Source organism: Misgurnus anguillicaudatus, chromosome 25 (assembly GCF_027580225.2).
Source record: "Misgurnus anguillicaudatus chromosome 25, ASM2758022v2, whole genome shotgun sequence".
In the NCBI taxonomy this organism is placed as follows: Eukaryota; Metazoa; Chordata; class Actinopteri; order Cypriniformes; family Cobitidae; genus Misgurnus; species Misgurnus anguillicaudatus.
Window position 1 is genome coordinate 3,045,804 of NC_073361.2, and position 22,182 is coordinate 3,067,985.

Sequence of the window (22,182 nt, forward strand, 5' to 3'; positions counted from 1 at the left end):
CACAACATCAGTGTATTAAACCATTAAGGGACATTATAACAATAATTACAACAATAAATATATTAGTGACCACATCATAATGATAACTTCATGCTAATTCGATCAACCAGCGCGGCATAACCTAATATTGGATATTTCTTGTAATAAAAACTTTTTTGCAATTGTTTACATGTCACTGAATATGCTGTTCTTGTTGCATTTACACAGCGGGAAACCAGCAGATGTCCTCAACTCGCTGCGTTTTGCGTAACTAAACAATGAATGTAGTAGTGTGTAATAATATCTTACCTTTTGGAGTAGTCAGTGTGGTAGAAAAAGCATTAAGTAGTGAATTTCACAGCAACTGCATCAGCACTGGATACCTGAGGTAATTTTATGTTATAGACCTCAGCAATGAATGAGCTTTACTGCATTTAAGTGCGCATGCACTTCAAGTTAAAATAGATTTGATTGGCTGTCAATGGTTCATCGTTCATCATGTGCCAAAATCGCTATCGTTATAGTAGTTGTGTGAACTCTGCTATTATCTTTAATATAAAACAATTTTTAAAACTATATTTTTATATCGTTTTAATGTGAACGCCCTTTACAGGCACTGTCATATTTATATCTTCATCACGGCACCGGATAATGAAATACATCCATAACAACGTGTTTGTCATTTAATGTAAGTAAATTAAAACAGTGGACCATATATGTGAGTTCATCATTTGTGCTCTGCATTGGGCTATGTGTGAATAATCCGAAAATAAAAACTGGATGTAAACCGGAGGGAAGAGGTTAGCTTCAGTCATGTAAACATCTTACTGCGATTAAGTCCTTACTCGCATTATTGGAAATAATCGCATTATTGGTGTGCATGTAAACAAGCTGACTGTCAGACACTTTAATAGAGCATACATGATGCCATTGTATTGGAACCTGACTATCAGAATAGACAAGTTCAAAAAGTTTGTGTTCAAAAAGTTTGTATTCCAAGTCAAAGAACAAACAAACTGAAGTTCAAAATAAAAGTAGGCTACCAAGCTAGAAAAAAATTACATTGATGTTTATTTATTTAAGTAATAAATGGGTGGTTTCCCGAACAGGGACACAAGGGTTAAAGGCAGGGTCCATAGAATATGGACCTTCTTTTGATAGACCCACCCCACACATACACAACCCAGGCAACAATGTCGGTTTGTAGACACGCACCTTACTGCTGATTGGCTACAAGTGTGTTTTGGTAGTCGGCCCGACTCCCTTTTCCAAAGCGTTTTTCAAAAATTGTGCACTCCGCCTTTAAGTCTTTCCCTGATTGAAATGCATGTTTAAATTTCAGAACTGAAAACAGCTTGCACTGAAATATCTTAAAATATATAATGCCACTTTTTTGTGCACAGCAGTAATGCTTTTTGTAAGGTATGTTTTTAACTAAATTTGACCAAAAATATGTTTTTACAAAGTAAATTTTTGTGTTTAAATGATTTCTTATAGTGTAAGAAAAACACTGAACACTTTTATTATTTTGAAAAGTTGAGGGGTGCGAGGGGCCTTTAACATAAATTTTGCCTAGGGCCTCCAAATGTTTAGAACCGGCCTGGCTCATGACTCCGTGATCATATTTGTCTTTGGTGCATATCACAAAGTTTTGTGCTTTCTAAAAAAGCTGTTTGTTGAGTGTAGCGCTCTTCTAAATGGCTTAAGATGGCTGAGTGTTATCAGAGCAATGGTCAGACCACTGCCACAGTAAATTGTCAGAATACTTCTTTCCTCTGGAAGAAAACACTTCGACAAGTGAAAGTCAGACCTGGAGAATGAGCCCTACAGCAGACGACAAAGAAAACAAAAACAATGCAGGCATGAGTAAATTAGGAATTCCTAATAATGGAAAGATATAGAAATATATAAGTACTCTGACAGGGTTTAGATTAATCCAAGACTAGACCTGAGTTATATTAGGACATTAAGGGGCGGTGTCTGGACAGCCCCCTTCTCCTAGTCCCAGACTGAAATGCATGACTAAGGGGCGGTTTCCCTGAAAGGGTTTAGATTAATCCAGGACATTTAATACGTTTTTAGACCAGAGCGAACTACAGACCAGAGTCTCTCAACGTCATCACCACCAAGCTTTGGACAGCTCTTTTAAACTTAAATATACACATTTAACTCTTTCGCCGCCAGCATTTTTCATGATTTTCACAAAAGTTTAATGCCTTCCAGAAAATGCTCCTTTTTAAATATATAAACAATATGGGGTGGTTTCCCGGACAGGGATTAGATTAAGCCAGGACTAGGCCTTAGTTTAATTATGAAATATAACTAGCTTTAACAAACATGCCTTAAAAACATTATTGGCGTGCATTTTGAGGAAAAACAAATAGCACTGATGTATTTTAAGATATATCAGTGCAAGTTGTTTTGAGTTTGGACAGCTCTTACATTTATTTTAGTCTAGGACTAGTCTAATCCCTGTCCGGGAAACCGCCCCATTATGAAATAAAAGAACAGACCCTCTGCTTTCAAACAAAAAAATAAGTTTCATCCTACTGTACCTTCATGTGTTCTGGTTTTATCACCTCTCAAATATGTGTAGGTTTCATCAAAAACCCAAAATTTTGAGCAAAAAGCTGAGATTATTCAATTTTTGTGAAGGACTTTTGATAGAGATCAGATGCAGAGCGATCTTTAAAACATACACTACAGCTGTTTGCCTTAGGGCAATACTTTCGGTTTTTATAAGTTGCGGAAGACCTGGTGGATAATAGCGGTATTGCAGATTGACGAGATAACTTGTCAATGGCGGGGAAAGAGTTAAAAAAATCTGATAAGGAAATAGGCCTACTTTGAGGATGAATTTTTGTTGGGAATTATGCCCATGTTGCATTTGCTTTTAAAATTTTCATGAGTGTTGACGTTTAAAAACGCTTAGGTTACTCACGTTACCCCGGTTCCCTGAAATAACGGGAAAAAACATTGCGTCAGTTGCTGACGCTATGGGGGGAACTCCTGTTTACTCCGCGATTGAAGCCTATTGGTTAACATCTGTAAAAATTACAGACCTATGGCGTTCAAGCCCGCGAAAGGGGTGGGACTATGCCCTATTATAGTCCGGAAAAGAGCGGCATAACTCACTTGCATTAGACTGAAGCGCGTAGCCGAATGAAGCTCGCTGCGTAGGCATTTGTAGCACGGCCAACTACGCAATGCTCGTTCCCGTTATTTCAGGGAACCCGAGGTTACGTGAGTAACTTAAGTGTTCCCTTTCAATATGGTTCACTTCGCATTGCGTCAGTTGCTGACGCTATAAGGGAACGTAATCCCATCATGCCGTGCATACACAACGGACTGAAGTGCCTTACCGGAGAGACACTGTATGTGGCCCTATATCCAGCATATTCACAGCTTTAAAGCAAAAGTGTAAGCACCATATAAAATGTTAACGCGCATACGGTGGGGTTTTAAATGCACCGGGAAGCACATAACATAGCACAAGAAGGCGAGATCACAGAGAACGCCGCGGGTGTGCGAGAATTAAATAAGTCCAAAGTCACGTTGGTGAGCTCGCTGAGCGCACCCCGATGTAGACATAAAACGCATGAGCGTGCATGGTTAAGCCGAGAGAACCTGTGCTCAAAGGGCAGGGACGTCTAAGCTGTAAAATCTGACAAACGTAGACGGCGAAGACCAGCCGGCCGCGTTGCAGATATCTATCTCACTAGCGCCCCCGTTTGTCTAAAATGTGGGGTTTCTTTTACCTACAGTACCCAAATTGGTCAGTAGCAACATGAAATAGTCCACTGATATTTACCCGCTTGATGCACGTGCCCACTTTGCGTCGTTTTCTCTGACAATTTTTTTTTGACAGTTCCATGCGATGTTCTTTTAAATACTCCTTCTAGAATATTCATGCGATTGACACCAAAAGTGGTCAACATGATGCTGAGACATTGTAGATGATAAATTGCGAAGGGATTTTTGATTTCTCGAACGTTGTTCCCATGGCAACGTGTCAAACTTTACTTTCACTTTAAAGGCATATTTAAGCCTTACAGCTGCATGCACTGTTCTTTTAAATACTCCTTCTATAATAATCATGCTATTGACACCAAAAGTGGTCAACCGGATGCCGAGGCATAGTAGATGATAAATTGCGAAGGGAATTTTGATATCTCGAACGCTGTTCCCATGGCAACGGGTCAAACTTTACTTTCATTTTAAAGGTAGGCTATATTTAAGCCTTTCAGTTCCATGCAGTGAACTTTTAAATACTCTTTCTAGAATATTCATGTGATTGACTCCAGAAGTGGTCAACATGATGTCGAGACATTGTAGATGATAAATTGTGAAGGGATTTTTGATATCAAACGCTGTTCCCATGGCAACGCGCCAAACTTTACTTTCATTTTAAAGGCATATTTAAGCCTTTCAGTTGACGCCAATGTTCTTTTAAATACTCCTTCTAGCATATTCAAGCGATTGACTCCAGAAGTGGTCAACATGATGCTGAGGCAAAGTAGATTATGAATTGTGAAGGGATTTTTGATATCTTGAACGCTGTTCCCATGGCAACGCGTCAAACTTTACTTTCATTCTAAAGGCATATTTAAGCATTACAGTTGCATGCAATGTTCTTTTAAATACTCCTTCTAGGGAAATAATGTGATTCACACCAGAAGTTGTCAACATGATGCTGAGACATTGTAGATGATAATTGGCGAAGGGATTTTTGATATCTCAAACGCTGTTCCCATGGCAACGCGTCAAACTTTTTACTTTCATTTTAAAGGCATATTTAAGCCTTTCTGTTGCATGCAGTGAACTTTTAAATACTTCTTCTAGGAAAATAATGCGATTCACACCAGAAGTTGTCAACATGATGCTGAGACATTGTAGACGCTAAATTGCGAAGGAATTTTTGACATCTCGAACGCTGTTCCCATGGCAACGCGTCAAACTTTACTTTTATTTCAGGCATATTTAAGGCTCTTGGTGTGCTTAGATTGACTTTAAATTTGGCACACACATCAGATTTGTCGGCTGTTAAGTGTTGACAAAAACGTCAGATAAAGGCGTGTCTATTTAGTGGCTCACTAGTGCCCCCGTTTGTCTAAAATGTGGGGTTTCTTTTACCTACAGTACCTAAATGGGTCAGTAGCAGGATGATATTTACCCACTTGATGCACTTGCTCACCGTGCATCGTTTTCTCGGAGGCACTGTGTAGCGGTAAACAAACGTGCGAGGGCCCGCCATCGCTGCTTGAAGCTATATTAATAAATTGTGCGCACACAGCAGTGGACCATGAATGTGTAAAGATAAATCAGTGCACAGAACGTCCCGTGAATTTGTACAGATATGATTGATGAACAGGTGAATACCCAACGCACGGTGAACGTACACAGATGAACAACAACAGTGTGTATGTGTCACAAATGAATAACACAGCCGTGTATACAGGTGAGCTTCTCCAAGCACATCTTTAGTGCATACCGAAATCTTATAGCGTGCATAGGTGAGCTTCTCTAAGCGCACGGTGGACGCATATAATTAAAACATATTGTGCATACGGGTGAGCTTACGGGTGCACCTTTTAATGCAACAAACCCCAGTAGCACGCAAGGCAGAGATGTCGAAGCTGTAAAATTGACAACATGGACGGCGAGGACCAGCCGGCTGTGTCACAAATGTCAAAATGAAAAACCTCTTAAGAATATGCCCGAGGTAAAGCTAATCCACACATGGAGTAGGTTTAACTACGAGTGAGCATCATTTGTTAGGGGAGGTGATAACTTCAACGATCCATAAATAACCTGTGTTGACAGGTGCGCTAGTGAGTGATCTGTGAAGCAGACGAACAGCTGATCGTCTGATGTATGTCAGACGTATCTGTCATTCAGGACCTTGGACAGTTCCAGAGTGCTGCGCCTCGCGCACCGTCCGCATCTGAGAAATGACAGGCTTGTGAATTAAATAGAATGGCCGGCCGTAAAAGCGTGGTTCACCGTTATCGCCGCCGTCCGCATCTGGGAAATGACAGGCTTTCAAATTAAATAGAATGGTCAGCCGTAAAAGCGTGGTTCGCTGTTATCGCAGCCACATAGATATTAGCGTAGGGGGAGAGAGCCGCCGTGCACAAGCCTCTGTAGTGAGTAGAAAAGTGTTCCACACCACAATTCGCAGGGGTTTAGACTTTTCGCCGTCACCAGACAGGGATAGATCAGACTTTGCATAAGGACGCCTCGCGAAAGGGGTTCTAGCTGCTTGTGTCAACGCGTCATAAGGCATGTAGGTCGTGTCTCACGGATGCAGTCTCCACACCCCCGTCGTAACGGGGGAATATGTCTGCACCTTGGTGGTCTAAGCACGAGATGCACTCTGATTGAACATAGCTTATAAAGCGATGCAATGAGCTTATAAAGGAGATGACTCGTTAGCTTGTACAGGGGACAAGATCTCAGCCTGGCTCTGTGAATAATGAAACCACCGTAGTTTGCTCGACTGCATTATCACAAATAACACGGTTGAGAGTGCTGCAGTGCTACAAACACCCCCCTAAATGGACTGCATGTATAGTACGAGCTGATTGATATGAGACAAACGGGCGTTCCTCGCGCCGCAAGGTCCAACCCACAGCAGATGCTGGGTGAGCTCGTAACGATAGCACTTCATGCAGCCGTGTGTAACTCAAAGCATAAGCGTCCCGGATTTCAGCTCGGGGCAGGACCTTTGCTTAGTCAAACTGAAGTGGTTTTATGAACAGAATGCCACGATATTCAGCTTTCTGGGACTCGTTAGGGGGGTACGTGAGCCCGCCTTAAACGAGATGCCGCGCGTCTGACTGTGAGCGCGCTCTGGTGTTAAGCTCGCTTTCCGAGCGTCATAAACAAAACTCATTGTGGCAGGTAGCAAGCTCACTTGAGGTTGATTTTACCCTTAATTTCTCAGAGTATTGGAGCAGAGGTGTGAGCGTCTTCGGATCCACTGATATAAACCAGCCATCTGGCCGAAAAACGTCATAAACCGCTTGGCTGTAAGCCTTTGAGTGGCCGTCCGGAGAGGGCGCAATTCAAGCGCTTAGAGCCATGAAAAGGTCTGAGGCTGCCGTCTCTCAAGGAAGATAAAATAACAGCCGTTAGACCAGGGGTGGGCAACTCCTGGTCCTGAGGGCCAGTGTCCCTGCAGAGTTTAGCTCCAACTCTAATCAAACACAGATGAAAAATCTAATTGAAGTCTTCAGGACTGTTTGGAAATGACATTCAGGTGTGTTCGATTAAGGTTGAAGCTAAACTCTGCAGGACTGTGGCCCTCGATGCCCATGTATGCGTTAGACCATGCTCGCTTGCACTGTCAGTATCGTAGCGGAAAAACTGAGGTGGGCTGCGAGCAAATTTCAGCGAGAGAGTGTCTGAATTATTGTTTAGAATCCAGCCCGGTGTCCCGGGAATGGATCGCCAAACCGGATTTTGATGGCGAGCGTCGATACAATTATTGATGGCGGGCCGTGTGTGCGTATATTGACTGCTTGTCGGTAATTCAAACACCGTACAGCCCTGGGCAGAGCCGGATTAACGCAAAGGCAAACTAGGCACATGCCTAGGGCCCGATTGGCGGGATGGGGCCCAGACAGAAGGGAAAATGTTTTACAAATGTCCCATCTACAACGGTGCTGTCGGGCGGAAACCTCGTATGTCCAAAATTTGTCAATTCCATATTTTGTTCACAAATCTATGCTATTAGTCAGTCCCCACGTGGGTCTGTTACTTTTACAATTTATTAACCAATCTAAAGTCCTGAAAAAGCTTGAGCGCAAACCTCTTAACTCCATTGGACATTTCAACCATCTGGGAAACCTCGAAACTCCACCTCTTCTTCACTCCGCGGGAGAGCTTCGCTGCATATTTCTCTTCAAGATTGAGAATCGCAACAAAATCCTCGTCGAGCAACACGTCCACTGAGGTAAATGTGCTCAAAACACTGGTTATTTATGTTTCAGTTATATGAATTAATAACAGTTTTTATATTATGTATAACAGTTTTATCTCGAAGTAATGGTAGTGCTAAAGTCTAATGTATAATTTCTGAGGCTGCTAGATTTTTCTTTACGCTATTCACGTTTGTGAAGTGAATTTAAAGATCACAGATTGCTTGCAGTTGACTTAGACACTATGCATTGGTTTTGTTATCATGTTTGGTGAGATATCTAACGTGATTTTCGTGGGGCTTAAAGAAAAAAATCTTGACCCCGCTAGTTCTGCCATTGCAGTCATGAATTATTGTGCAAGCTAACTGTTTTTTTTTTTTGCCTCCTTATTATACGTAAACATGCCTTATATAACGTAGGGAAATTATCGTTTGTCCTTTATTCATTTATTTTTTGCAGAAACCATGTCTGTGTCCTTAAAGGAACTCTGTCAGGAACAGAGTGGAACGATGAACTTGAAAATCAGCCATTCTGATGACTGGCGTCCCCATCCGAGTCACCACCTCAGACAACAACAGTCACAAACTCACAAACACAAATACACTCAGTAATGGGCTTAATAAAGTCTGTGTTAACCTATGATATCAGTTATTGATGTAATATTTACGTATTACTAGGCTTATCATACATGCACTGAAGTTTTAAATGAAATGTATCTAATAAAATAGTTTTATATTACAATTAAATTGAATGTTTTTGGATACCATCATTACATTATTTGGTGCATATAAAACACAAGTACCAAGGTTTTTATTTATTCAATTTTGAATTAAATTTAATGTTTTGCATACAACCATTAAATTATTTTGTGCATGTTAAAGCAACACTATGGGCCCTATCTTGCACCCAGCGCAATTTACTTTGTCAGTGACGCATATATCATTTCGTATTTTGCACCGGCGCACAGCGGGTTTTTCCCTCCACAGAAGCACGTCGGCAAACTAGGGAATGAACTTGCGCTCCCTGGGCGGTTCAGCGCAAAAAAGGAGGCGTGCTCCGGCGCAAACCATCTCTTATGCTATTTTGCAGTTTCAAAAAACAATTGCTCTACTAACCAAAAAAAACTAGTCTAAAGTCAGTGGCGCGTTGCGCGTGGTTCATTATGCTATTTTAAGGGCGCATGCTTGACCATAATGTATAGCGTGCACAACGCGCATTGCTTATCTAATCTACACAGATGCAACAGTTATTTTTGCAAATCATAAATTGTTACAATAAAAAATAGAAGATAAGGGAAATCAATAAATCATAAATTGTTACAATAAAAAATATTAATACATGAGATAAGGGAAATCATTGTGGTGAGCATTGTGGTGATAGTTTTTATTTATTTTGTGTGGCATGCAGCGTTAAATAATTATCATGCAAATAACGATTAAAATATTTTCATAAGTTTGTTGTGTGGCTGTATTACGTTTATTTTATCTAAATAATAATTAAAATGTTTTCATAAGAAACCTTCATGTATGTGAACTTGATTTGTAAGTGTACTTTGGGGTTGGACCTTGCTTGCGTTTCTTGTGTCCGATTTCAAAGCCCCCAAAACCCTTTCAGCAGTGAGGGTGGACGCAGCGATGTCCTCCTGTGTGCCCGGCGTGCCCGATTTATGCTGGCAAGCTTGGGATCCCCCTTTCTCCTGACATCATTGTAGTGCTTGGCGCAACTGATGAGACAATTGTGGCTATTTCCTCTCACGCCTATTTAACCGACGCTGATTTGGGCGGGTTTCTCCCATCCCCATACAAAACAACTTCGACGTTCTTGTAAGAGCAGTCAAAGACAGAGGTCTCCTCGGCTGTGAACCGCTCCTGGCGTGCGCCTGTCAAATCCGTCATAATAATAGCAACCCGCCATTGAACTTGCGCCCTTGCGTTTAAAGGGAATGTTGGATAGCGTTCTGATTGGTTTATTTGAAATTACGCCCAAACCACACCTATGAATAATGAACCTACTTCAGACCAACCCCTTATTGATTTGCGCCCGGCGCAAGACTTATTTCTCCCGCCGGGAAAATAGCATCAGCGCCCAAGATCCGCCCACAAAGTCACTTGTGCTTTGCGCTTTGGACTTGCGTTTCAGATCGTTAAAATAGGGCCCTAAGTAGTTTTTTTCCTTTAAATAATGTCTCTAAAATTATTTCAACTTTTAACTGGACAAATTGTACTGTTGCTGCAACTTGAGCAGCCTCCTAGCTGCTACAAGCACACTCTGAAAGTGGCGGTGGAGGGTAGGAAACACAGCCCCGCCCCTGCCTGCAGAAGAGTGTCTGATACCAGGCACTGTTGTGCTTTTCAACCACATAGGGGAGCTGTAAGCCATTTTTACATGGAAAATACATAGTGTTTCTTTAAACACTAGTAAATGTTTTATTTATTTATAAAAGGGATGTTTAATTAATATAATAATTCTGCTTTTTAGGCACTAACAAGTGAAAATAGTTAGGTTTGAGTACATTTATTAAAACTCGATAGCTGTAATGCTTCTGTGCAGAAGGAAGCCCATGAGCCACGAAGGTAAGTTTGCGAGCAGATTAATTTCCACTTATTAGACAGCATAGTCCGCTCATCGTGTTTTGTATTGCATCACTATAGATAGTAAACCTTAAAAATAGAGCTCTTCCAGTTCAAAGCAATGGCTCTTCTGTAACAATCCAATAATTTGTTTTTGCGCCTTTAAACATGCTTCAGTTCATTCAAATTCCTCTATTTTTTTCTTGAATGTCTTTCCTCCATGCGTTTAATTTGTCTACAGCAGCCTCTTTAAATTATAATATTTTGACAATTGGCCCTTTTCACCTCTTTTTCCAATTATTTCCTCAATGAATGACAGTTTGGGAATGTACATAATATCTGTTGACCTGGAAGACATAAAACTTTTAAGCTGTGAATATTAAAAAAAATGTTTTAAGGGAATCAGGGCCCAGTTGCATAAAGCACCTTAAGTGTAATTTCCCCCTTCTTACACCCTAAAGCTATTTTGGGGATTTTCGCCTGGATTTTCAAAAGCTTCCCATACCCACATGCAGAGGTTTACATACAAAAGTTTGGTATCATTTTACAGGAAACCCCTTGAAATTACATAAAACACTGTTGAAAGTGCTAAACATGGTTGTATGTGGTGTCAGTCCTCTAATAAACACAAAAATAAATAGGCGCTTTTTGATGGTTTTTTTCTAAAGTTTTTATTTGAAAGTGTATAACTCTGGCCCTGGGTGCCTCAGCTACCTGCAGACAGTATTGTTTGATTCCAGCAATTGTCAGCTTACAGAGGAAAAAGGAATTTTTTCTCTATCATAATCTGTCCAAAAGTTATTTTACTCCAACTGAAGGGAGGACTAATACCCTTTTTGTATACGATTTCTGCCTAAAAACATTTGAAGTGCTCCCATAACCACATACAGTGGAATAAATGTAATTTCTTTATATAATTTTAAAGTAAACCCTTTGAAGTTACATAAAAAGCTGCTGTTTGTGACAAATATTGTTATTAGGGTTTCGAGCACGAAGTGCTGAAAACCTATTGTATTTGTCTGTTTTATTATTATTATTTTTCCGCCTTAAAACGCATCGCCCAGCCCAAACCGTAAGTCGTAGAAACTTGCCACTTGGTCAACTGGTTGTATATTAGCAGGCTACTCAGATACAGTGAATCAGCCAAATCGGCCCATAGGTGGCGCTATAGCAATGCCCGACGCGTTTGGGCTCATAACTCCTAAACCGGACATCATACACTCAAGTGTTTGGTATCATTGTAATCCCTGGCTCCAAACTTAAAAAATGTATATCTCCGATTTCATTTCCGGTATGCAAATTTTTTCGCTAATTTGCATAATATGCATTTCAAGCCAAAATGAACTAGTCCTAGGTTTTTCGCCCGATCGGAATCGTTCCAATGCAGGAGAAATCTGTGGAGTGAGTAGGTAAATAATTATCGAACAGAATTTGAAATTCCGCTTCAGGGTCACTAGGGGGCACCAAAACTCCATACAGGAAGTAGCCTATCGTCACTGAAATGGCTATAACTCGTGAACGGTTTGAGATATCTTAACGAGGTTTGGTACACATATGTACCAGCTCACTCCGGGATGACAGTAAAAAAGATGCGGATTTTGGCCACTAGGTTGCGCTCTAACAGGCTTGAGATCGGGAATGACTATTACTACACAACCGTTAGCCCGATACACTTAATATTTTGTATTGTATGTCTTTGTGCAATGTACCATGAGCGTCTAGAAGGACATTGGCGTATCTTCAAAAACATGGCCGTCGTCGGCCACTGAAGGTTGAGGACTGATTTGACAGGGTTAACAAAGGTCGATCGGAACGAAACGCACTGTGCTTCTTCGTGTACTGCTCCTGAAGGCCTGTAAGAATTTTGGTGTCATTTGGCCACTAGGGCGCGTAATACCGTATTTCGGTGCCTGTATCACGTGACGTTTGACGTACACAAACAAACATGACATCATATGATAGATCGGCTCATGACGAAAAACTTTGCCTCTGGAAGCGTTGCTGTCAATCAAACGGTTTGTGAGTTATTGGCGATAACGTTCAAACCTACTTTTGCGAACTAGTCCTTGGTTTTTCGCCCGATCTGAACCTAACCAAGGCTGATTGATTCTGTGGAGTGTGACTATAAATAATTATCAAAAAAAAAATTGAAATTTACATTCAATCACGCAAGGAGTGGCCAAAAACCAAACTGGGCGGAGCTTAAAACATTAAAACGGCCATAACTCGAGAGTCGTTTGAGATATCATCACAGGGCTTGAATCATATTTGTAGGCCATCGGTCTAAGGCCGTGATATAAAAAGCTCGCCGATCGGACACTAGATGGCGCTATAACGGGGAAAATGGCACTAAATACTGTGATTATGCAATGGTTACAACTTTCACGCCTATAATTTTATCTGTGGTCAAGAGATTTTCATGGGAGTTGTTTTTTTTATCATCCTGAATTGTTTCCAAGTCCTACGATACCAAACATACCAGGTTTTGCCTTACGGTTAGTTCTGCACTGCAAAAACTGTGCTTACAAAACATGCGTGAATAACTCCGCGAGGGTTATTCCGATCGACTCGAAAACACCATAGGAAGAAATTAACTTTACCTTCTGAACAAAAAACTCTATTGACGTTATGTTAAAATTTCCATCAGAAATGGCCGAAAATTGCAAAAAACGAAAAATTACATTCATTTTTTGTGTTTTCTTCACATAAATGGTTATAACTCCGCTATGAAATGACATTTTTCTACCAGATTTGATATGCTGATGTCTGAGCAGAGTCTGAGGCAATACAAAGAAAATTGTTTGCCTACACCAGTAGTTGGCCTCATAATTGAACAAAACCTTTGACATTGAGTAAGCCTAATGGTCATACAATTGTTTCTTTACTAAACTAAAGTGAATAGCCGTGATACTAGCTACATGTAACACAGTCATGACCCGAGGTTACATGCACGAGTTTGACATAGCGCCACCTAGTGGTTATTTGTTATTTTCACTTAAAAATACTGCAACCTTACATCTAAAATCATGAGTCATCATAGATTGTGCCTTTCATTGGTGCATTGCAGTTCACTCCCTAGCAACCAATGAGAATACCCTAGCAACCATTTAGCAAGAGCTGTATCTCAGTATCAGAACATCTTAGAGACATGGGGTTCGGCTATGACGACAACTATGAACAAGTGTGTCTGGTAGCTTACTTTTCATCATTTATTTTGTACAATGCAGCAAATCTACTCAGGCATGCCCTTAAAGGTCATAAGATCCCAAATCGCTTGAACCCAAGCAAATGACTTCACATTAAGCACGTGACATGTTTGTCCTATAGCGCACGTGTGTTTAAGCATACATAGTCTGTATGAACTGTTTCTGACCATCTCTTTCGTTTTTGTGGATGCTGGATCAGCCTGGTCGACGACGTCTGACATCTTTGATGTGCTGTCCACTGTAAGTCTTTGCGGTCTGCTGCGCTGCTGTTTGTGTCGTATATGCACGTCCGCAGTCTGTTTGAACCATTGATGACCATACCACGACTCAATGGCCTTTTAGTTAAACTAAACACAGCCATTTCTGAATTGTATGTTTCCGTATAAATCTGAATAACTTATTCTCGTTAACAAATTATCCTTATAACTTCACATTAAGGACATTACATGTTTGTCTTATAGGTGCACATGTGTGTAAGCATAAATAGTCTGTATGATCCGTTTTTGACCATCTCTTTCGTTTTTCTGGAGCGAGGTGGTCTATCATTCATTGTGTCTGTATTCGGGTGCAACTCCTCAGCCTGGTAATCGACGTCTGACGTTTTTGACGTGCTTTAATGCTCGAAACCCGGCAATTGCTGCTTGCAGCTATATTTTATGTTGTTTTTCATAGGATAAAACACCAAATTTTCTTTTTTATGTTGTAAATTTTTTGTTTTGCACATATAATAAATAGCAAGGGATTATTCATGCACACAATGAAAGAAAATACTGTGAATGGACTCATTTTTTAGAGTAGAACTAAAGATAAAAGATCATTTGTGGCTATCTGTGCTATCTGAGGCAGCTCACACTCAAGTTTCACATAAATTTACAAAAGACAATTTTTTACCTTATTATTCATTCAACGATGGTGGATGTGTGTTGATAATAGAACAAAAATAACGCTGTTCTTATTCCTGAGAATGAGAGCTTTCATTTGATATAAGACTTGCCCATGATTGTCATATTTGAAAAATATGAAATATGTGAATATTAAATGATATAAAAAATATGGGGGGGGGGTGATAGTGTAAATTAAGTGTAAATAACTTTCTTAGAGTAAAAGATATGTCAAAGTGGTGCATATCTGCAGAAAGTAGAGACTCTAAGGTTTCAAACAGTATCTCATATGTGTTACTGGGGTCCATGACGGACCATTAAAGATTAAAATAATATTTTATATTGAGTCAAAATACGAAATTTTGGCCCCGGGACAGGGTCCTCAGGGTTTAAGAGGCTAAGTTGTTTCCTTTAAACTTAAGGGTGTTGCAGAAAAACCCTTAAGTTTTTTCTGTTGCGTCTCCATGGCAACAATAGTATTTTATAACAACAAACCGGGGTCGCTGTCATACGCACAACCGGCGCAACGTCATAGAATGTCTCTGAACAGGTTCACGCCCACTTTTGGGGGAAATCAAACTAGACCCTCCATTGGCTTCCATTCAAAACAGCCGAACAAAGCAACCTTCGTACACAGCCGGCAGGCGCAAACAACCCACGAAATCACTCAGATCAAACATGTCGAGTAACCATCTGTCCACCCTGCCTGCCATAGAGCGCGAAAGATACATTAACATATTTTATTTGGTCAATATAAAAACATGTCTCTTTCATTCTCCCAGCATCAAATTTGTGTAACAACGCTCCCTATTGGCCAGAGGTGTCTTACCCGGACATTTACTCATACCTCTTCGAGTCAACAGGGAAGCAAGTGAATGATTTTACTTCGTATTTGAAAGTTACTTCGTATTTATTTATTATGTCTTTATATTTAGAGTAATGAGTGCACTTTTCCGTCGAGTCATACAACTAACTGGCTTAGCAATGTATCTTTCGGGCTCTATGGCAGGCAAGGTGGACAGATAAATACTCGACATGTTTAATCTGAGTGATTTCATAAGTTATTTACGCCTGCCGGCTGTGTAAAAACGTTGCTTTGTTCCGCTATTTTGAATGAAAGCCAATGGAAGGGCTGCTTGTCTATCCCCCAAAAAGGGGCGGTGACGAAATTTACAGTCAAGTTCCTGGATGTGCCGGTAGTCCGTATGAAACACTTCATGATTACCCTTACCTAAGAGAACTGTTTAAGAGATTATATGCAAAACTCTTTAATTATTATCTTACAGTAGTTAAGGGGAATTTACCCCTTAAGTGTCATATTTAAGGGAAAAACTTAAGGTGCTTTATGCAACCGGGCCCTGGTGTTTATCACACAACAGTGGCGAAGCTACGAGTGGGCCCCGCCCACTTTGAGTTGTGGCCCACCCAATCAGAAGGCCATTTTCCAGACAAATGTATAAATAATTTAACAAAAATAAATAATAGTACTACGAATAGACGTCTTATTACACTATAATTTCATACTATGTAATAAAATTATAAATATAATTAAAATATAAAATTTAAGTGCAAGTTTGCATGTTCAGGCAGTTTCGCAGTTTTCTTTTACCCTATAGGTGCACACGCTTGTCAACATGAAACGTTGAATATGATTCGTCAGTCATTGTTAGTGCCGCCTACGCGCGATTGAACTGAATTTGAAAATAGCGAGTCACAAATCATCGAGTTTAACAGCCTTTCCACAATGACATCTGCTGTCGTCTGTTTACTTTTGAAGACAGAGACTATTACATCACTCATGGAAATGTTGGATTACTGAGGACATCTTTTCAAACGTCAACAAAGTGAAACGAGCACTTATTACTTTGATAATGTCTTCATCCTGTGTTGAAAGACTGTTCTTCACCACATATTTAAGAACATATAATGTTACGCTCATCGATGATAAATGCTCGTCTGAGAAATGTATTTCTGCTTTTCTTTGCGCGAAGGGACATATTATGATCAAAGATATTGGACTTTGTTATTATGATCGAGACTTTCTCCATCTTTAACCAGAAGCGGCCGTCTCAGACTAATACAGTAGGACATGTAACGGTGAGTTTAGACATTTTCTTAAAGTGTAACTAAACCCCTGGTCAGAGCCTGACTCCACCCACTGGCAATATTTGAAAAATGCAAGAAAAGTAGGCAGATCCCAACAGAGATAGAGGGGACGAACTGAGCTCGTACCAAGTGTGTGGTGAGATCGTAACAAGGGCGTGGTAAGCTTGAACCTGCTTACGTCACGAGTCATTTTTTGGACCCAACATCCAAAAGGAAAATTCAACTGCAGTAGCCACCGTTTAACCTGAAGAGGGCAGCACTCAGACGTTTTTACACAATTTATTGTAGTATTGAAACACTTTATATCCAAATGTCAAAAAACTTACTAAAATCAATGAACAGCACACAAGTAATTCTTACAGATCAGTAACTAAAAAAAAGTTGGATTAGGGTTTAGTTACTCTTTAATGTTTATAATGGTGTCATTATTATTTACAGTTTATAGTCAGGAGTATTACTCCAGTCAATTTAGGGGGGCAGACTTTGTGTCGTTTCATAGGCTGTATGATTTACTGTTGTTGGAATATTTACACTTAAATGACAACACATGCAATTTTGTATTGCGCCGGGTTGTTTGATGGCCATTTTCTACTTAAATAACAATCTCTGAAACGAGTTCTTTAGTAAAATCACTACTGTTGAATCTATGACGCTTTCACGTCATGCATTTTGCGGATCTACGTTCACACAACGTATATAACGTAAAAACTAATTCCGTTACTAATTCAACGTACAGGCGCCAGCCTTCTTTGCATGGAGGAAAGGACGCAGTGTTCAAAATGTCGTCTACTTGCTGTGTTATAAACTGGAATAGTCATTCTCATGATAAGTGCCATAAAGCTTTAGAACGGAAAATCCTTTTATCGTTTTCAAACGTGGAAAAATATTAGTACAAGCCATGTTTCAGAGGTGACGAAAAGGCGACGAATGGCATGGATAGCAGCAGCAAGGAGGCCCACGATTAAATAATTTGTATTAATAAAGGCATTAAACCAGATTATTTGTAGTGCACTGACGACAATTGTGTATACTTATTTAATAATTAAATTAATAAAAAGACTGAGATATGTTTGGTAATTGTATCTGAACGAAATTGAAATTAATTTGGTATATTTCATATCAATATATTTGTTTCCCTTAACATTTTAATTAACACTAACTTTATTCTCATCTTAATTATAAAATATATTTCTGTATGAAATAATATTACCAATTAAAACACATTTGAGAGAGAGAGTTTTTGGTTAAGTTACAGTTTGACAAAAGCACAATGTTGTGTTGAGTGTACAAATATGTGTAAACACTTTGCAGTTTGAATGTGCGGCTATATTCATGGCGAGAACCAGGTAATCCATACACAAGTTTTATTCAGACAAGTTAATTCATACAAAAGTTGGGGGAGGGACAATTTGGTATCTCCTATTTGCCTAACTTGCATGTTTTTGGCCTGTGGAAGGAAACCGGAGTAAACCCACGCTGACACAGGAAGAACATGTAGAAACTCCACACAGAAAGGCCACCTGCCCTAGCCGGGGCTTGAACCAAGAATCTTCTTGCTACCCTCTCTCTCACTCACATATCTCGTCTTTGTATTAGGATTTAGTTTTAGGCGGTATGGTGTGAACAATGTTTTCTTTAGCCTGCTGCATTTTGTAGGATTATATTCTGTTATTCACGCTAATTTTTCGTTATTTTCATGCCAGAACACTAGCCTGCTATGCCAGTCCATGTAAACTGGCCAAACATACCCATAATTCTTTGCGTTCTGATGATGTTGCCGCCCAAATTGTCACGTGTCTTAGCGATGTCTATTGAGTTCTGTGTTTTCAAGTGGATTAATAATTTGGTGGGGCACTGTCCATAGACTGTATAAAACAGGCACAGCCACACCTGCCCATATACTGTAGATAGGCTACTGTTGGTTATTTATAAGTTGTTTTATAATTTTCCCCTTGAAACATTGTGCTGCCTGCATGGCATCAAGGTAACTTGACTTAGATAGCGTGTACACCAAAGCTTTTAAACGCGGCCTGAAAACGCCTGGAGGACGCCGAATGCCAGCTGTTTTTTTAGCCAAGAGCTAAAGTTAGTGTGATACTTGAGCTGTGAGCCGGTTGGTTGTTGTGATATTTGTCCCGCCCTTCGTCCACTGTGATTGGATGGCCGTGTGAGAACTTACATTGACAAGCTGAGCGTTTCACCCAAAGTTGAATATTTTTCGACCACAGCGCGGAACAAACGGACAGCTGCTGGCTGTTTTGAAAAAAAGCTGTGCTTCCATTGGGAAAAAAAGCATACGCCGGCCACTGTTGTGCACGCCCCCAGTTTATGTATATTCTGTGCTTTGCCCACCCTGTTTTATAAAGGCCCACCCACTTGAACATTTCTGGCTTCGCCACTGTCACACAAGTTTTGAAATGTAAGAAGTATCCCATCCATATATAAGTCTTTAATAGTCTAAATACTTTTAGTTTTCCATAGTTTAAATCCTCCATCCTTATATTTATTATTATTTATTGTTAGACAGTTTCTAAATGGTCTTGATGAATGTGAAGGGGTCATGTTTGCCTTCTTATTCCTAATTACAACATTTATAAATGAGGTAAGCTATTGCATTTTGCAGAAAATCTTATTAGAAAAATATTTGCTCTGTTTACATAGTTTACTGACACCTATTGGTTATTTACTGGTACTACTGCCTTAACAATGACACTCCCAATGGATAAGATGAGTATAATTTAATAGCATTTAATACAGCCGTGTGATGACGTATAAATAATAAATTTAGCAAAAAATAGGCTGATAGACTGGTTAATATACAACACATGACTTAATTTGGCATACAAACAACCATTTTTTTATTTTATTAGTAACTTTGGTAAGTTTCAGATTTCAATTCATAAATAACCTCGATGGGAGGGGGCCCAAAAAATGCACCCTGCCTAGTGTAGTCCATTTATTTAATGCGGCTCTGGCCGTGGGGTGTCAATACACAGTATAGTACGCACGGAAATTGCTCTTAGAGAGGAATGCAATACCGTTCGCCACTACAGTGAGGTCACATAACGAACAGTATTACATGTGTATGCTTCTGGATAAACAGAGCACACAAAAAACATTCCAGGGCAGTCCAGCCGAAGGGCGACTTAACCCTTGCTCTCCCAGACAGTCTGTTCTCTGAGGAAGACCAGAGCTTGGCCGTTCAGGTGCACGAGCCTCTGTAGTGACGGTGACCAGAGCGGCTCACAGAGCAGAGCAGTATGTCTAGTTGGTTTGGTGTCAGACTGAACCCATCATGGAGAAAGGAAGTCTGCCGTGAGGCCCGCGGTATTGCCGTTTATTAAAAGGGCAGAAAAACGGGGTATATAAGAAACGTACCAATATTCAGCGCACTGAAATAGGACGGGACTGAATAAAGGGAGGTGTTCGGGCCTCATCATATCATCAAACAAATTCGTTCTGCCTCAGAATTCCGTCTAAGCCAGAGAGAAATGGCAGGGCAGACAAACACAGTGAGCTCTACCGGTAGTGAGACAGACCCAGGCCAGTTAGGCTCTCATAATAAGTGTTCTTAGTGCTCCAATAGCGGCGTGTTCGCCCTATCGAGCAGACGAATGAGATCGGCCCACTTCAGGAGGGGAGGGGGGGCGTGAAGCTCTGTAATCGCTGAACACTAGACAGCTCCACTAGAGGCAAGGAGCCGTAAGACCACGTGCTGACTCTAAGAAGCCGCTGAAAGAAACCTCGCCACTGTGGAGGGAGGAGTGAGGGACTCCGCAAGCGTAGAGCACGAGTGGCTGTGTTATGACAGAGAACGGGCCGGACCCGTCTGTGTTTGCTTGTCCTATGCATCTATCTTAGTTTTACGGCTCCGCCGCTTGTTCATCTCAACAAGAGAGGGACAGCTGAGTGGAGCATGTAACACAGATAGAACATCCATGTATCGTATGAGCGGTCTTCACCCGGCGATGCACTCGGAGGGAATTAATAGGAGCGTGCCAGCTCACTGAGCACTGAAAGAGATTTCGCCGTTGACTGTGGGAGGAGCGAGGGATTCTGTGAGTGTAAAGCATGAACGGTTGCGTTGTGACAGAACACAGGGGGGATAGCCCGTGTGTGCTTGTCTATGCATCTTGCTCGTCTCAGCGAGAGAGGAACAGCAGGGGGAGCACTTAACATAGATAGAACAACCGTGCATATGAGAGCGGTCTCGGCGTGGGAGGTCCCAGACCGGCGTGGACCGGCCTGGATTCCGCTGCAGGACTTGTGTCGACGGCGAGTAAGGCTCTTCTTCGGAGCAGCGAGAGGTTCGCGCTGAAGGAGAATGCGAATGAGTTATGGCGCTCTTTTCCGGACTATTATAGGGCATAATCCCGCCCCTTTCGCGGGCTCGAAAGCCATAGGTCTGTAATTTTTACAGACGTTAACCAATAGGCTTCAATCGCGGAGTAAACAGGAGTTTCCCCCATAGCGTCAGCAACTGACGCAGTGCAAAGTGAACCGTACTGAAAGGGAACCCTGACAACATCTATAGACTATGTGGGGAGCGGCGGGCTCTGGCAGCCAGCCAGCCAACTTTGCTAACTGCTTTTTTAGCTAATATTAAAATTGCCACAATAATGGCTAAAGTTTCTTCAATGTGTTATTTAAAAAAGCAAGAGTTGAGGAAGACGATACGCCACTGCCTCCATCTGCCGAGTCCTACCAGCCCAGTTGACCCGCCGGTTGACCCGCCGATCTAACGGCAATTGATGAACCACGTATGACCCAATTTGAATCCACGAGTACTACTCGCCTCAAAAACCTGTGCCTTTTGTTTTTTGAAAAATAACTCTGTGACTCTTTGGACTATAATGAGATCATTTCTGTTTTCAACATTAAACTCAGGCGTTTGCATCTTGTTTTGTAGAATGAAAACAACAAAGGTAGGCCTGTTGTTTAACTAATTTCCTTAATTTTTGCTCGTGAAGTGATTTAACTAAGTGGTGTGTTGTGTATAGATTTATGCCCTTATAAGTTAAGTTACATTGTTTAATTTAAACGAGTTGAATTTAAAAAAGCGTTTATGGCAGTTGCAGGCGCCTTTTTTGAATGATATTCTATGAGCAGGGCGCGTTTGCGCGCTGTTTAAGGGCGATTTATAGTCGTGCGTAGGTCCTATCCGTAGCCTGTGCGTAGCTCTGCGTAGCCTGACGCGCACCTCACAAAATTTCTAACAGCGCGTCAGATCTACGCAGACCGCAAGCGCTGTGATTGGTCCACCAGAACCCCTCCCGTCAGGTAAAAAAAACTGCGTCATAGGTATTTCCGTTTCAGACGGTGAAAACAAAGATGAGCCACGGTGAGGAGTGATTTAATTCACACTGCATCAAAAGTCGCTGTTTATTTACTTCCATCATTGCTGGTCTTCTCAAATCATACACAACAAGTTGCCGCCTGCCGCGCACGCGTTTTTGAAGGAGCGCTGAGAGCGGAGAAGCGCCCGACGTCATTCGCGTCTTTGCATTGTCCAATCGAA

At 41.0% G+C, this 22,182-nt stretch overlaps 1 protein-coding gene across 1 annotated transcript in view; it reads right to left on the reverse strand.

Annotated features, from left to right (window-relative positions):
- Positions 1 to 1,027: 1,027 nt before the first annotated feature.
- The window catches only part of mppe1 (metallophosphoesterase 1), a 76,349-nt gene continuing 55,194 nt past the window's right edge, over positions 1,028 to 22,182 (reverse strand). The window contains exon 9 of the mRNA XM_055181635.2: positions 1,028 to 1,803. Coding sequence (XP_055037610.2) covers positions 1,621 to 1,803 — 183 coding nt within the window. The 3' untranslated portion in view covers positions 1,028 to 1,620. The remainder of the gene's footprint in view (positions 1,804 to 22,182) is intronic.